Below are 17,984 nucleotides of genomic sequence, written 5' to 3'. Positions count from 1 at the left end.
ATATCTTTTCACCAACATTCTAAGTACATGTTTTAAGATATATATCTTTTCACCAACATTCTAAGTACATGTTTTAAGATATATATCTTTTCAACAACATTCTAAGTACATGTTTTAAGATATATATCTTTTCACCAACATTCTAGGTACTTGTTTTAAGATATATATCTTTTCACCAACATTCTAAGTACATGTTTTAAGATATATATCTTTTCAACAACATTCTAGGTACATGTTTTAAGATATATATCTTTTCACTAACATTCTAAGTACATGTTTTAAGATATATATCTTTTCAACAACATTCTGGGTACATGTTTTAAGATATATATCTTTTACACAACATTCGAAGTACATGTTTTAAGATATATATCTTTTCAACAACATTCTAAGTACATGTTTTAAGATATACATCTTTTCACCAACATTCTAAGTACATGTTTTAAGATATATATCTTTTCACCAACATTCTAGGTACATGTTTTAAGATATATATCTTTTCACCAACATTCTAAGTACATGTTTTAAGATATATATCTTTTCAACAACATTTTAGGTACATGTTTTAAGATATATATTTTTTCAACAACATTCTAAGGACATGTTTTAAGATATATATCTTTTCACTAACATTCTAAGTACATGTTTTAATATATATATCTTTTCAACAACATTCTAGGTACATGTTTTAAGATATATATCTTTTCAACAACATTCTAGGTACATGTTTTAAGATATATATCTTTTCACCAAAATTCTAAGTACATGTTTTAAGATATATATCTTTTCACCAACATTCTAAGTACATGTTTTAAGATATATATCTTTTCAACAACATTCTAGGTACATGTTTTTTAGATATATATCTTTTCACCAACATTCTAAGTACATGTTTTAAGATATATATCTTTTCACCAACATTCTAGGTACATGTTTTAAGATATATATCTTTTCACCAACATTCTAAGTACATGTTTTAAGATATATATCTTTTCAACAACATTCTAGGTACATGTTTTAAGATATATATCTTTTCACTAACATTCTAAGTACATGTTTTAAGATATATATCTTTTCAACAACATTCTGGGTACATGTTTTAAGATATATATCTTTTACACAACATTCGAAGTACATGTTTTAAGATATATATCTTTTCAACAACATTCTAAGTACATGTTTTAAGATATACATCTTTTCACCAACATTCTAAGTACATGTTTTAAGATATATATCTTTTCACCAACATTCTAGGTACATGTTTTAAGATATATATCTTTTCACCAACATTCTAAGTACATGTTTTAAGATATATATCTTTTCAACAACATTTTAGGTACATGTTTTAAGATATATATTTTTTCAACAACATTCTAGGGACATGTTTTAAGATATATATCTTTTCACTAACATTCTAAGTACATGTTTTAATATATATATCTTTTCAACAACATTCTAGGTACATGTTTTAAGATATATATCTTTTCAACAACATTCTAGGTACATGTTTTAAGATATATATCTTTTCACCAAAATTCTAAGTACATGTTTTAAGATATATATCTTTTCACCAACATTCTAAGTACATGTTTTAAGATATATATCTTTTCAACAACATTCTAGGTACATGTTTTTTAGATATATATCTTTTCACCAACATTCTAAGTACATGTTTTAAGATATATATCTTTTCACCAACATTCTAGGTACATGTTTTAAGATATATATCTTTTCACCAACATTCTAAGTACATGTTTTAAGATATATATCCTTTCAACACAATTCTAGGTACATGTTTTAAGATATATATCTTTTCCCCAACATTCTAAGTACATGTTTTAAGATATATATCTTTTCACCAACATTCTAAGTACATGTTTTAAGATATATATCTTTTCACCAACATTCGAAGTACATGTTTTAAGATATATATCTTTTCACCAACATTCTAGGTACATGTTTTAAGATATATATCTTTTCACCAACATTCTAGGTACATGTTTTAAGATATATATCTTTTCACCAACATTCTAGATACATGTTTTAAGATATATATCTTTTCACCAACATTCTAAGTACATGTTTTAAGATATATATCTTTTCACAAACATTCTAGGTACATGTTTTAAGATATATATCTTTTCAACAACATTCTAAGTACATGTTTTAAGATATATATCTTTTCACCAACATTCTAGGAACATGTTTTAAGATATATATCTTTTCACCAACATTCTAAGTACATGTTTTAAGATGTATATCTTTTCACCAACATTCTAAGTACATGTTTTAAGATATATATCTTTTCACCAACATTCTAAGTACATGTTTTAAGATATATATCTTTTCACCAACATTCTAGGTACATGTTTTAAGATATATATCTTTTCACCATCATTCTAGGTACATGTTTTAAGATACATATATATTTTCACCAACCTTCTAAGTACATGTTTTAAGATATATATCTTTTCACCAAGATTCTAGGTACATGTTTTAAGATATATATCTTTTCACCAACATTCTAAGTACATGTTTTAAGATATATATCTTTTCAACAACATTCTAGGTACATGTTTTAAGATATATATCTTTTCACCAACATTCTAAGTACATGTTTTAAGATATATATCTTTTCAACAACATTCTAGGTACATGTTTTAAGATATATATCTTTTCACCAACATTCTAAGTACATGTTTAAAGATATATATCTTTTCACCAACATTCTAAGTACATGCTTTAAGATATATATCTTTTCAACAACATTCTCGGTACATGTTTTAAGATATATATCTTTTCACCAACATTCTAAGTACATGTTTTAAGATATATATCTTTTCAACAACATTCTAGGTACATGTTTAAAGATATATATCTTTTCACCAACATTCTAAGTACATGTTTTAAGATGTATATCTTTTCACCAACATTCTAAGTACATGTTTTAAGATATATATCTTTTCACCAACATTCTAAGTACATGTTTTAAGATGTATATCTTTTCACCAACATTCTAGGTACATGTTTTAAGATATATATCTTTTCACCATCATTCTAGGTACATGTTTTAAGATACATATATATTTTCACCAACATTCTAAGTACATGTTTTAAGAAATATATCTTTTCACCAAGATTCTAGGTACATGTTTTAAGATATATATCTTTTCACCAACATTCTAAGTACATGTTTTAAGATATATATCTTTTCAACAACATTCTAGGTACATGTTTTAAGATATATATCTTTTCACCAACATTCTAAGTACATGTTTTAAGATATATATCTTTTCAACAACATTCTAGGTACATGTTTTAAGATATATATCTTTTCACCAACATTCTAAGTACATGTTTAAAGATATATATCTTTTCACCAACATTCTAAGTACATGCTTTAAGATATATATCTTTTCACCAACATTCTAGGTACATGTTTTAAGATATATATCTTTTCAATAACATTCTAGGTACATGTTTAAAGATATATATCTTTTCACCAACATTCTAAGTACATGTTTTAAGATATATATCTTTTCACCAACATTCTAAGTACATGTTTTAAGATATATATCTTTTCACAAACATTCTACGTACATGTTTTAAGATATATATCTTTTCAACAACATTCTAGGTACATGTTTTAAGATATATATCTTTTCACCAACATTCTAACTACATGTTTTAAGATATATATCTTTTCACCAACATTCTAAGTACATGTTTTAAGATATATATCTTTTCACCAACATTCTAGGTACATGTTTTAAGATATATATCTTTTCATCAACATTCTAAGTACATGTTTTAAGATATATATCTTTTCACCAACATTCTAGGTACATGTTTTAGATATATATCTTTTCACCAACATTCTAAGTACATGTTTTAAGATATATATCTTTTCACCAACATTCTAGGTACATGTTTTAAGATATATATCTTTTCACCAACATTCTAGGTACATGTTTTAAGATATATATCTTTTCAACAACATTCTAAGTACATGTTTTAAGATATATATCTTTTCACCAACATTCTAAGTATATGTTTTAAGATATATATCTTTTCACCAACATTCTAGGTACATGTTTTAAGATATATATCTTTTCAACAACATTCTAAGTACATGTTTTAAGATATATATCTTATTTTATCTTTAAATACCTAATCCACTCCGATAACATTATTTCTGTTAGTCAAACATTCCTTCCTGTTATCGAAATATTTCTACTAAACAAACACTGACAATCGTCCACAATCAGGCTACCCAACATTTTCTGTAGAACCAATAACGTAAAAGGAGGAGTGGGGGTCCTTTTCTTTTAACACAGTTTCAGTTATGTCCTTTTTGGCATTGCCGTTAATGAACTGTTGAAATTTTTAATAGATAAATAATTTTGATTTATTTTTTTATTTATACCCATTCAACATCTCAGCATTTGGGTCAAAGAATGCCTTCCTTGACCGGCAGGTCACTTCCATCATCATTAGCATCGGTATAGTTCGCTTTCTAGCAGCCAGCCCCACTCCTACCCTCAGAAGGAGGAGGAGGAGGAGGAGGAGGAGGAGGAGGAGGAAAGGGCTTTTTGCCCGTTTTCGTCAGTTCGAATCTAGCCGGCCAAGTAGAAGGACGCTATTCGGCTCCGTCAGATCAGAAAGGATTCTTGACGTTAAATTCTACGGTTTTTTTCTCCCCTCCTTTGGAGAAAGACGTTTGTTTAGAACTAAACTATTAACGTTATTTTATTCTCAGTCATTATAAGACAACAAGGTCTTACGACTGGAAGATTAATACCGGTTATTAAAAGACAATCGAGTCTTACAACTGGTAAATTATTATTCTCAAAGGACTAACGAAGGAAACTACCGTGTGTTGAGGAGTTCTTTTCTAAGAACAAAATTTAATTTCGCCGACGAGACGAGCAGAATATCGCCCCTAGAAAGGAAACCCCCTCTTTGAAAGATTTTTCAACCGAAGTTTCCTTCAGAAAGGAAATCTTCCATAATTCAAGAATTTACCCCGTATTTGTACACATAAAGCCTACCAAAGCGGCTTTATGGTCTTCTCTCCCCTTTGAATTAAAAGTAACACGAGCCTTCACAAAGGAAATTACTTCTTTCTCCCATTTTAGGTCAAAGAAACTTTTTGTTTGTCCTTTTGGAAAAGAAAAAAAAGAGAGAACATTTTGTCAAAGAAAGACTGAACATTTTTGTTAAAAGACTGAATTCTAAACAAGGACTGTTTTCTGTTTTTTATATGTTCTTTCTTTCAGCCTTTCTTGCAAGCAAGGATTGACGTCTTTTTTTGTACTTTTTATGTATTTTTAAATGGTTCGTTAAGGGTTTTTTTTTAACCCCAGCCTTGGGAAATAAATGCAATCGATAACTTTTTGTTTTAATAAACTTGGATCATTTTAAACTTATTCGGGTCTGTATTTCTTTTGCTCATTTCCACTAGTTACTCTTTCCGAGAAATTTGCCATAAATGCTTTTTTCTCCTTTTTTTCTTTCCTTTTTGTTACCATGAAAAACGGATTTTGGTGACGCACCCAAAATTTTGTCATAACGCAAGAAATGGCCGATCAAAGATTTCGACAATCAAATTTATTTATTTGTTTTATAGCAAAAATATTGGATAAATTTGCATACTTTCGGGTGTACTACCTCTTTTAAACCTAACACATAAGTACATAATAAGTATTTTGTGCTAGTCTATTTATTTTCTTTTTACAAGCAGTTTTAAATATTGAGATGAAACTGAATAAACGCCCAAAATCTTTACAGAATAATTCACTATGAAAAAGAAGAAAATAATTTTTGAGTTAAAAAAGTTTCATTTAATTTAACACGTATAAGAAAGCAAGTAAAAACACAAGAGTTATCTCGCTTTAAGCGATGCTTTTTTTTCTATGCTAGAGTTATACGTCCTGGTAAAACGGTAAAAAAGCTAGATCCCAAACACTTCGACTAGTTGTTTCGGTTCTTACAGTAAGATCACATGTGACAAGATTAGGAAAACAAGTGTTATTTATAAAAATAAATTACTTACTATTATCTCGAATAACGCAAGGTAGCCCTGCAGTATTAATACTCACCTAAACGGCTTTGTTTAATAAAACGTCCCTCAAAAGTTAACTGAAAGAATATTAAGTTATAAGGAAACAAGGGAGAATGACAGTATTGCTAAGGACACCAGTGGGTTACCTTTTTTGATCAAAGAGACCTAGATTATTGAAGGAGAAAAGGTGGAGTTCATTATGCCTGGACAAGTCTCCATGTGGTTGAATATAAAGAAAATGAGTCTTAGATTCGACACCTACTAAGGAGAGACTATCAAGAATAGTGAGCAGCTTTTATTGTTGTTCTTTTATGTTTTTTTTTTTCAAGTTTTCAAGTAAATAAAAAGTGTATTGTATTTGGTTGTATGTTATACTTATTCTGTGTTCCCATAATATTGAGTTTAGTATATATGTTGCGTGGCCGAATATCGGTGGCAATCGACCCCACAACTAAAAGACGACACAGTTAAGAAAAAGACAAAAACAACAATGGCAAAGAAGAGATGACAAACGCAGTAGGTACCGTCGTGAACAAATATAAATCTGTTCAGGCTTATTTTCTTCAAGAAACTGAATGGTGGTAGGAGGTCTCAGGCCGAGGGTTGGAATCCAGCTAGTGTTTAAACTGGCAGGCTACGAGGTCGTCGCTAGTGGCTATGGGAAACGTGTGCTGGCTTGAGAAGCTGAACTGCTGAGAATTGAGCACATCGACTGATACTACTGGGTTCAGTCGTTGTCTGGGAGGTAATCTAAACCGTTCTGCATGAGCATGATTTTTGCTGCTGTTGCTGAGTTGGGTTGGGCCACTGACGGGCCCAACCTTGCCGTGCGGCGATCTAGCCGCGACTAACTGCTTGTTGAAAAAAACTGCTGTATTTATACTTGTCCGGCGGGCGTAGTTGTAGACATCACAGCTTTGCAGCGTTTATCATTTTTTTCGTCTTTCTATTGCCTGTATCATCTTTTAGTTGTAGGGTCGATTGCCACCGACATTTGGCTCTGCAACATATATGTTTTACCTTATAAAATGATGAAGGTAATGCAAACATATACTAACAAACTGAAACTTTTACATGTATATGTATAAAATTCTAAAATTTTCCTATAACACTGAAATGTGACTTAATCTATGGAAGCATACACTTGTAACACTCGCAGAAATTTTTATCTGTTAAGCATATCTAAAGTGTATTTGATATGTATCATTAATTTTTAAAGATTCAAATTATGGAAAACTACGCCAAATAAACAATTGTAGTTTGCTGTAAACTAAATCGTGTTTGTGCACAAAGTGTCAGCAGTTTTTTGATCAAGTTGATGATGCTGTTTGTTTTCCTTTCATACGACTGGCTGATGAGTGCGATGCTGATGCTTGGGAACTGCTTGAAAACTTCACATATATGGCAAACATAACAAACAGTACTTTTATAGCGATTCAGAACTAAGATCAAAAATGCACAAATCATGTTACAATTTTGGTTGTAATCAGTCAATTACCTCTACTGCTGAAGATGATTAGCATGGCTACCCCGCGTTACCCAGGATCAGAGAGAACAAAATATAAGAATTAAAAAGTGTTTGTAACATTTTTCTTTTAAAACTTTATCTCTCTTTCTTTCTGCACACCTCTCTCTATCCCCTCTATGTATCTCTATCCCCCTCTTGTCGTTTCACTTTTTTTCACCACTAATTCCTCCTCACCCTGTCTCTATCGCAAAATTAATGCGCCAAGTATGACTCACCCGGTGGTATGACCTCAGCTTTGAAGGTTGAAATCACTTTTTTAGTACCAGTACTTCTAAGTTCATATAAATCCCTATCTTATTTACGAGCTATTTGAAAGACTTAGATCAAATCTTCTGGAAGACTTATTGTTAGTCATGCTCCAGAGCACACCACCTATTTTTGCCAAATGAAACATGAACAGAGTTTCTTTCCAATACCTTCCCATCTGGGGAACACAGTACTATGGGACTGCTTTTGTACAGATTACAACATAACCGTTTTTACCCTCTCTCCATAGATTGCTAGAAAAGCCTTGAAAAAACGTCCGTTTGCTTTGATAGATTATTTCCAACCAATTTCTACCAGTGGACATGTTACAGTGGGACTTCTTCCCTATGAACTACGAGGTTGTCAAGTTCACTCTCAACAAACACCTGAATCTAACTTTAGACGATTTGAATAAAACATTATATTGAAATAAATAAACTTTAAAATACTTTCAAAAACAAAACATTATATATGTAGGTAGAAAATAATTTTTATTGCGTTTGGTAACAGTTATTCGTTATGTATTTGTTTATTTTCTTTTTGTGCCCCTTTTTTCGTTATTAACTATAATACATTTTGCTGACATCGCCCATTATTCTCAAGTTTCTTTTGACCTTGGCAGGCGGTGACCAATTAGTATTAAAACTATAGAATTTTTTTTTACTTTTTTGAGTGGAAGAATTGAGTTTTATGAGTAATTATTATTGTGCCACTTAACAGGAAAACCTGCAGAAATTGGTCGATGCCACTGAAACGGTTCATAGACGATAAAAGATGGATTAAGGCAGAAAATTCACTTTTTATAAGGAAAAAAGATCACAAGTTGATGTTCAAAATTGATGCAAAACATTGGGATTTTAGAAGTAGAAGAGAGATTGAATATCTGCTCGACATTACCTTCGATCTCTCTGTATTACAGTTTGTAGGACCAATGTAACATTAGGTGCCCCCTCCATCCCCACAAGTAAACCCTAACCAAATATTCCTAATAACATAGTATTAGCTGAGATAAAATCCTCTGCGCATGATTACATACTGGTTCATATGAGGACTTGTGTACCCATTCCTAACGATGCTGTTTCAGGTAACAGCAATAAACTGGATACTCCACCAAACCAGATTAATTTTGGTCCTGGAATGCAGCAAAACCAAGCAAAGAGTGACGCTCTCTTGTACATCACAGAATAGTAATCAATGAAAAGGAAGCTTTTCATTTTCCTCGACTAAAGATGACACCTTTTATTTATTTATGTTTTTACTACTTTATGAAAATTGACGTTTACTTGAGTGAGAGTCCCTACATCATAAATCAGGAGACACAACGCTCTTACACCAACCCTTGCTATGAGTAGAACGCAATCAACTTTGTTTCTTACCAATGATCCAGAGGAATATGATAATGATGAACACGGTAGTTGTGATTTCAATTTCACTGCACGTAATCTGCGCCCATTGACGATTCATAGTCAGTTTCGAGTTGACCATCAGTAAAAGGAAGGACACATAGGAGGTTGTGTAACTCACAAAACGCATAATGGGTGTATCCAAAAACTGCTCAATCTAGAAACCAAAAATAAAAAAAATATAAATTTATAATAGTCGAAATTTTTTATTATACAAAATATGAGTTAACCAATGTTTGTTTTCCTAAGTCTTGACTTGACACGCTCACACAAAAGGATTTCCATGGAGGCTTTCCAGAAGTTGTTGGAACGGTACAACAAGTGCATTGCAGCTGGAGGAGATTACTTCGAAGGGGACTAGAGTTTCATGTATGTACTGTCAATAAAAGTGCCCATACGAAAAAAGTCTGGAAACTTAGCATACTCCAGAAAGATTTGCAACATGCTTGAAAACAAAATTCCACTACAATCTTGGGACATTCTTTCAGCTGTCAGGAGCAGTATGTCAGTTTCAACCCTTATCTTGTCAGGCAATCTCTTGATCTTTCTTAAATGAAATCTTGATATTATTTTTTAAGTAGCTGGAGAGTGGTAGCCGGGAAACATGTCCAAACCATGTTTATATTAGAAAAATTCCTTTCGAAGTTGACCTACTCACTGCATTCTTTATTGGTCTCCATGCAGATATGCTGTGTTAAATACTGCCTCTCCATAATAAATAACTTGCTATACTCCAGGAGTAACCTTTGAACAAAAATCCCCATATTCTTTATTGATAGTTGTAGTTCTTGTGAGGACAAATGGACTTTTCAGCACAGAGAACATCACAGGTTTGCAGAAGATCATTCTTGACAACTGGAAGGAGTACTGTATTATTAATGTTGAATATATATGAATGTATTTTTGTGTGTATAAATAACTGATAAAAGCTTTGTTATATATATATATATATATATATATATATATATATATACATATATATATATATATATATGTTAATGATGGGGCAATTCATACCATCCAAAAAATTCATACCGTTTTATACCATCCAAAAAATTCCAACAAAAACCTAACAGCCAGCCATGGTTCTCCCCAGAATGTGCTGCTGCTATCGCACACAGAAATCACTTTTTCCATAGCTACCAACGTAATAGATCTACTGAGATTAAAGCTGCTTTCAGGACTGCCAGCAACAACTGTAAAAAATGCAAGAGAGCTATATGCTCAGTCCATTAAATCCAAAGTAGCTGAGTAGTGGTTTGGTTCCCACCAGTTTTGGAAAATAGCAAACAGGATCCTTAACAAAAGCATGCGTTCAATCTCAACCATCATCAATGGACCTGAGGTCATCTCGTCAGCATCAGACAAAGCCAAACTATTTGCAAAGAACTTTGCAGCTAATTCTACCCTATGCGACGAAGGCCATCAACTCCCCATATTTCCTTCTATAACAGACAACATGCTATGCAACATACAAATATATGTGCGTGAGGTCGCCAAGCTAAGCAAGAACCTTGATTCCAGTAAAGCAACTGGCCCTGACGGCATTCCAATTATAGTGCTGAAAAAGCTTCAACCAGAACTTGCCCCCATACTTACAAAACTGTTTAAGCATTGTCTTAAGGAGAATTGCTTCCCAACATCCTGGAAAAGCTCATCAGTATGCCCTGTATTTAAGAATTCAAGTGACAGATCATCTCCCTCTCAGTAGAGACCAATAAGCTTCCTATGTGTCATGAGGAAGTTGCTGGAATCGATATTAAATAGAGAAGTAGTCAACAACCTCAGCAGAAATAACCTTCTTAGTGATATGAAATATGGTTTCCGTTCTGCTAGATCTACAGCAGATGCGCTAACAGTTATATCTCATACGATTAGTGAATCTCTCAACAAAGGCTTCCTTACTAGGGCAATTGCTCTTGATATATCAAAGGCCTTTTCACAAGATCTCCAGCTACGGTATAACTGGAAATGTTTTTTCAATTAGTAAATCATTTCTCTCTGATAGGCTCATAAGAGTAGTGGTTGATGGGCAGAAATCAGAAGCCCACAGTATTAATGCTGGTGTCCCTCAAGGGTCCATCCTGGACCCAACTCTCTTCCTGATCTACATCAATGATCTCCCAAAACACATACTTAAATCATTCGTTGACATCTATGCTGATGACACGACCATCTATTGCAACACATCAAAGGCCGTAAATGACAATCTCTCTGATTCTCTCTCCTCTGATCTTGAGCGCGTGGTACAGTTGGGGAAGATATGGCTGGTTACTTTTACTGCATCTAAAACCAAGCTCCTATCTTTACACCATCAATGCTCTGATCTCCATCTGGTATCAATTAAAATGGATGGCTCTCGTCTTGGGGAGGCTTCATGTTTTGACAAACTTCTGGGATTGACCTTTACTCCTGATCTGAAATGGAACACATACATCAAATCTGTTGCCAAGGTCGCTGGAAAAATGGTGGGATCCTTCTACCGCTCCAGTAGATATCTCACTGCTGATGCAATTCTCTATCTATATAAAAGCCAAGTATGTCCAAGGATGGAGTACTGCTGCCATATCTGGGCAGGAGCTGCTAAAAACAGGCTATCCTACCTTGACAGAGTACAAAATAGACTTCGTAGCCTAGTTGGAGATGCCCTTTTCTTTTCCCTGCAACCTCTCTCCTACAGAAGGGACGTTGCGAGCCTGTCGTTGTTTTTATCGTTATTTCCATGGGAAGTGCTCGTCTGAGCTCCAATTTCTGCCCCCCCCCGCCAATCTTTCATGAAAAACACCCGTCTAGTAATTTTCCCCACTCCTTATCTGTGCCTAAATCAAAACGTAGATTCCATGAACAAAGCTTCTTTCTTAGATATGCACGCTTGTGGAACTGTCTTTCATTTGCCTGTTTCCCACCTGACTACAACTTGGATGTCTTCAAGTCCAACATAAACAAGTTCCTGATGAACTTCCCCCTTTAGTAAGACACTTTATCAGATCTCCATTACTAGTGATTACTACGATATTATCCCATTGATTACTGTACACGCAATAACCCTTATCCTCAAGTGGCCTCTGGGCCTTGATAAGTGGTGACTTCCTTGTAAAAAAAAAAGTAAAATAAAAATTCTAATATTTTTCCTAATTCTGATACAATTCCCGATACAAACTAAATTCCAGATTCCTATTCAGTTACCGATTCAGATTCAGATTCTTTATAAATCTCTAAATATTTAATTATAAATATTTAAATATAAAATTGATATTTTCTTTTTCACGATTACCATAAAAACACATGTTAAATATGCAGATATTTTCTCAAACGTAAAAATACACTTGTGAGGGATGATCTACAATTTTAAACTTTACTGGTTATTCAAAATCAATAAATATTTATTTTATTATTACTATCAGCAGTGAAAGGTTTTATTTTAAAGAAAATCAAATAAAAAAGATAAAGCAATCGTTTTTGGCATCGGAAAATATACACAAATTTTTCTGATTCCGATATTGTTTCCAATACCCCAAAAAGTACCGATTTTCCGATTCCCAATTTCGATTAATCGTCCTAACACTTATATATATATGTACTATTATATAAAAGGAACTTCATGCGTGTGTGTATGTGTGTGTGTGTATGTGTGTGAGTGTGTGTGTGTGGAGAGCAGGTGTACGTGATCTGCATGCATGTGCTTGCTCTAATCTGTGCACAGGCACACGCACATATGTACAAAAGTGCGTTCTGTTTTTGCCTATGTGTGTCATTTAATGATGACTAGGCCTATGACAACAGCATATTCTTTTTATTGTTTTGACTCTCGAGAATATATCCGATATACTAGGCACAATTAATCAACTGAAAACCACATCACTCTACATAAAAAACATATAAAATGTCAATGGATATATACCTGAGAATCAAAACAAGGAAAAGAATATACTGTTGTCGTGGCCGTAGTCATCATTAAGATTTGTTTAATACGGGTTTAAATTTTGTTATGAAGTTTCTTTTCAGTGTTAGTAAAAAGAAATAGTTGTCTGTTTGAATAATTAGCATTATCCTGAGTTTATCTGTACTGCATGCATGTATATGTTGCAAAATAAACAATTAGCTGTTTTCTGCAATTTTTATACTGCTCCTGTGTAAAGCAACACTGTTGCTAAGGGTTTTGGTGGAGCTTATATAAAATTTGTCGCATATAGTTCATTTTAGTATATAGATGATAATTTTCGAGGTGCAGTTTAGGTCTTTTTTATTTTGAATGTTTGTGTTGGGTTTTTGAAAGTGTATGTGATGTGTTTCTTTCTATTATTATGTCCCATATTCCACATCAGTGTTTGTTGCATCTTGTGCCCCTTGTGTTGTGTGTTGATTGGATCTGGATGAGATTAGAATGTGTTTTAGGTTTTTGAGTTGGTCTTTGCGCTATATTATTCTTTTGTTTTTAATATGTTGCTTACTTTGCAGTTTTGGTTGAGTATGACAAGTTTTGTTTTTTTTTGCTATTTACGCGAACAGTTCTGGGTTGTGTGTGTTGTGTATAGAGACGTATGCTATGATTTATTTTTTTATCTCATGTTGTTTTTTACAAAATAATTTCTGAATAGAACAAAAATGCTTGAAACGTAGTATAAACATCTAAACATCAATACACTAAGCTTATAAAATTAATTGAAAAAATATTAAATAAGAAACAAAGTAAGAAAATAACAAATGTTGGTGGCCAAAAGTAAAGCATGTTTTAACTCAAAAAGTTGAAGAGCTACGAAGATGGGGGTAGTGCCATTAAAACAACTGACCGTTTGTGATCCAGGATATATTTTTTATGTAGTCATCACCATTCTCAATGCACTTATGCTTGGAATTCAATAATGCATGTCTGATACTGATGCACGCCCATGAAAGGGGTTGCTTTCTTAGAGTCTCATACCGTCAATACCTACAACAGAGAAATGAAACATTCCAGTCATGAATGTATAAGTTCATTTATCATAACAATGCAATTTGCAATCCCCTCTAATCCATTCGAATGGAATAAAAAAATAGGAGGCATTACTTTTAGAACGCCCTTCGTATATATATATATATATATATATATATATATATATATATATATATATATATACGAAGGGCGTATATATATATATATATATATATATATATATATATATATATATACGAAGGGCGTCTAGCATATATATATATATACATATGTACATATATATGTGTGCGCAACGTATATATATATATATATATATATGTACATATGTATATATATATATATACTAGCGGCCAAATATCTGGGACAGTTTAGTTTTTTTTCAATTTCTCCAGAACATTCGGGGGGATTACAACTAAACTTACACACATTTAACATATGTCTTATGGTGATACACTGCATTAATTACACTTTATTATTGTAAGGTTTGCGTTTTAAGCAAGCTGGTTTTCCAATCCGACAATGTGTCGCCGTGAATGAGTGTAAACAAATAATGGCGATTCGCCTGTCCTTTTATAAGGGGGATAACTCCACTTATGCAAAGTCTGAGCGAAAGGGAGATAACTCCTTTCTGGCCTCTACATGCCCCTCCCCCTCGTGACCACAAAAGAAAGTTGTTGTGGTCATCTTTTATGTGGAGAAATACTCGTGCGATTTCCCCCGCATTTGCGGCGACAAACCCCTTGGGGCTCTCGTCCTCCGACTTGACGGTTCTCTTAACGGAGGAGGACTGTATTTTTGGGTATCTCCTCCCGTGGTATCTTCCACTTCCATTTCTTCCTCATGCTCGCTTGGGGATTCCGTGTCGGCGTGTTGTTCCACCTCCATTGCCTCCTCCAGAGGTTGTGCCTGTGGGGTCTCCACATTTATAGGTGGGTTCGGGATTTCTTGTCTGATGTTACGAGGGCCATCCACTACCGGATGTATTTGCGGAGAAACCGACGGTTGCGCAATGTCACTCGATTGCTTCCATCGACCCGGACTTGGTACTGTCGGTACCCCTGGGTTTCCACGATTCTCCCCGTCTTTGTCCATCGACGTGGGTGGTTCCCGTCCTGGTTCTGGATCTGGACGTAATCTCCTACCTGGAGTTCCCGGAGTGGGCGACAATGTTGGTTGTAATACTGCTCGTTCCTCATGTGTCTTTTGGCCATTGCCATTTCCCTTAGTTTGCCTATTTCTGTCCACTGTTTTCGAACCTGGTATTTGTCCCGCAGGACAGGAAGGTGGTCTTTAATGACCCGACCATACAGCATCATGGCTGGGGACATGTCCAGATCTTGGACAGGCGTGTTCCTATGGGTCAGTAGTGCTCGGGCCACCCGATCATGGCACAGGCGTCCATAACTGTCCGTATTGTCCGCCTGTATATGTCTTGCGGTTTTGACGGCTAACTCTGCGCGACTGTTGCCTTGGGCATAATGCGCTGATGAGGTACGTTTTCGTATGCCCCAATTCCTCAAAAAGGAGTCGTATTCCTGGGATTCAAATGGTGGTCCACCATCCGACGAAATTTCTTCTGGTATGCCGTAGGTACAGAACCAAGTCCTCAAGGTATCGCACACCGTCTTGGCTCTTCCCGACGTCATTAGGGCCACTTCAACCCATCCCGTATACCTGTCTGCGTATACCATAAAGTGTCTACCCTGCATCTGGACGAAGTCACTCACCACTTGTTGGAATGGAAATTCCGGGTCTGCTGGGGACATCAAGGGTTCCCTGGGCTGAGATGGTGCGATTTCATTGCATGTGCGGCACTGGGCTCTTGTTTGCCTGATGTTAGCATCGAACCCTGGCCAGAATAGTCGTTGTCTCGCATTCGCCAACATTCCGTTCACACCCTGATGAGCGGAATGAAGAGATTACAATACCTCTGCGCGGAGTTGTCGAGGTATTAGGATTTTGTTCCCCTTGATGATCACTCCTTCCAGGCAATATAACTCCTCACGCATAGGCCAGAAGACTCAAACTACGGTTGGGATATTGTTACGTGACTGGGGGAAGCCATTTTGAATCAGTTCTTTCAAAGTCCTACATTCTTCGTCTGTGGCTGCTGCAACCACAATCCTTCCCCATGTGATGGCTCTTAACGTAATATCATTCTCGTACATTGATGTGAAGGCGGCTTTGACTGCGGTGTCAATGGATTGGTCCTGGTCTCTTGGTGGGGTGCCCGCTGGGTACCGAGATGCACAGTCAGGGGCCAAGTTGAGTTTCCCCGGTCGATGTTTTATCTTGAATTTATACATGAGTGACTTTTCCTTGAAGTTTAACAGGCGTGGGTTTTTTATATTCTCCAGGGCTCGGTCTGAAAATATCTTTATGAGCGGTAAGTGATCCACTGTAACCACCAAGTCTGGGCATCCGAGTATGAACATGCGGCATGATTCCAACCCATAGATCAGAGCCAAGGGTTCACCTTCCACTGGTGCATATCATGATTCCGCATCGTTGGTAAAACGGGATCCCGCCAGGATGAGTTTCCAATGGCCATCCCCACAACTCATGTTTAATTCCCTCTCACATCTACAGTGCTTTTGAAACAGAAAATACAATATCCCTGTTTTGCTGTAGTCTGTCGCGAGTCCTGTTGCTCTATTCATTTCAAACGTTTGGATGCCTTTTTCAATTCTTTTCACTATCATTTTTTTCGATTCTTGGAATATCTGTTCCAATGTCTCATCCCAATAAAATTTCCTGTCCTTTGTTTTCAGCAACTCTCGGAATGGGGCCATAATTTCCGATTGTGAGAATGCATAGGAGACTTGGTTTACGAGTCCGAACCAGGACCTAACCCCAGTAATATTTGTCGGGGTGGGGAAGCTCAGGATGGCTTCAGTCATTCTTCTTGTGGGTTTGACCCCGTTTGCTGTTACTTGAAACCCTGCGAACTCCACTTCCATGTCAGCAAAGTGAAACTTGTCTGGGTTAAACACAATTCCTCTATCGGCGCAGTGGTTTATATATTCAATTGTGTGCCAGAATGAGGATTCCATTGAGTTGTCCCACAGGAGACTGTCATCTATACACCAAGTTTTTCGAGCCATGTCCATGGTGATATCATCAAATCGACGGGTGTAGCCATCTCCTGATCCATGGAATCCTTGAGGGGCTCGACAGTACCTGTATCAGCCCCATTCAGTGATGAACGTGGTGGCATTTCGTGGAGACAGCGGTAAACTGTGGTAACCATTCCACGCATCGAGTACAGTCTTCCTGGTATGTGCAGGTATTACCAAGACCTGATTGAATGGGGACGAAGTGTGGTGCGTCTCCCTCATGGTCGCCTCGTTCAACTTTTGTAAGTTCACTGTCCGCCTTGGGGACCCATCCTTTTTTGGTGTGACCACCATTCTCGAGCACCAAGTAGTTGGTGTGCCTACCGGTACGGGTTCGATTATCCCCAGTGCCATGTCACGGTCTATATCTTGTTTCACCTTTTCCTTCCAATGATGGGGGACAGGTATTGGTGTGTGGATTGCCATCGGTGTCGCATCTGGGAGGAATTTTATTTCTAAGGGTTTACCCTTCATTACTTGGAGTGGTTGGTGTGGACAGGTATTGAATGCGCTGGCCTTGAAATGTTCCTTTAGCCATTGCTCCAATTTTTCTCTGTTAATGTCGGTTGGCTCCAATGGGATTGCTGCTGGTTTCTTCGGAGCCGGTGCTCTGCGCGGACACCCGCAAGGGGCCGTCTCTTCTGTTTCCGCTAAGCTGCTTTGCGACAATGATGTAGGAAAATTGGATGGCAAT

The 17,984-nt window shown here is 35.5% G+C and overlaps 1 protein-coding gene across 2 annotated transcripts in view; it reads right to left on the bottom strand.

Moving 5' to 3' along the window:
• The window catches only part of LOC145255696 (short transient receptor potential channel 7-like), a 267,600-nt gene that overhangs the window by 53,450 nt on the left and 196,166 nt on the right, over nt 1–17,984 (bottom strand). For both annotated transcript variants that reach the window (XM_080114270.1, XM_080114271.1), the window contains exon 6: nt 9,215–9,398. In XM_080114270.1, coding sequence (XP_079970396.1) covers nt 9,215–9,398 — 184 coding nt within the window. The remainder of the gene's footprint in view (nt 1–9,214; nt 9,399–17,984) is intronic.

The sequence above is a fragment of the Euprymna scolopes genome, chromosome 31, assembly GCF_053919585.1.
Source record: "Euprymna scolopes isolate OS-2025 chromosome 31, ASM5391958v1, whole genome shotgun sequence".
Lineage (NCBI taxonomy): Eukaryota > Metazoa > Mollusca > Cephalopoda > Sepiida > Sepiolidae > Euprymna > Euprymna scolopes.
This window is presented reverse-complemented; position numbering and strand designations above follow the sequence as displayed.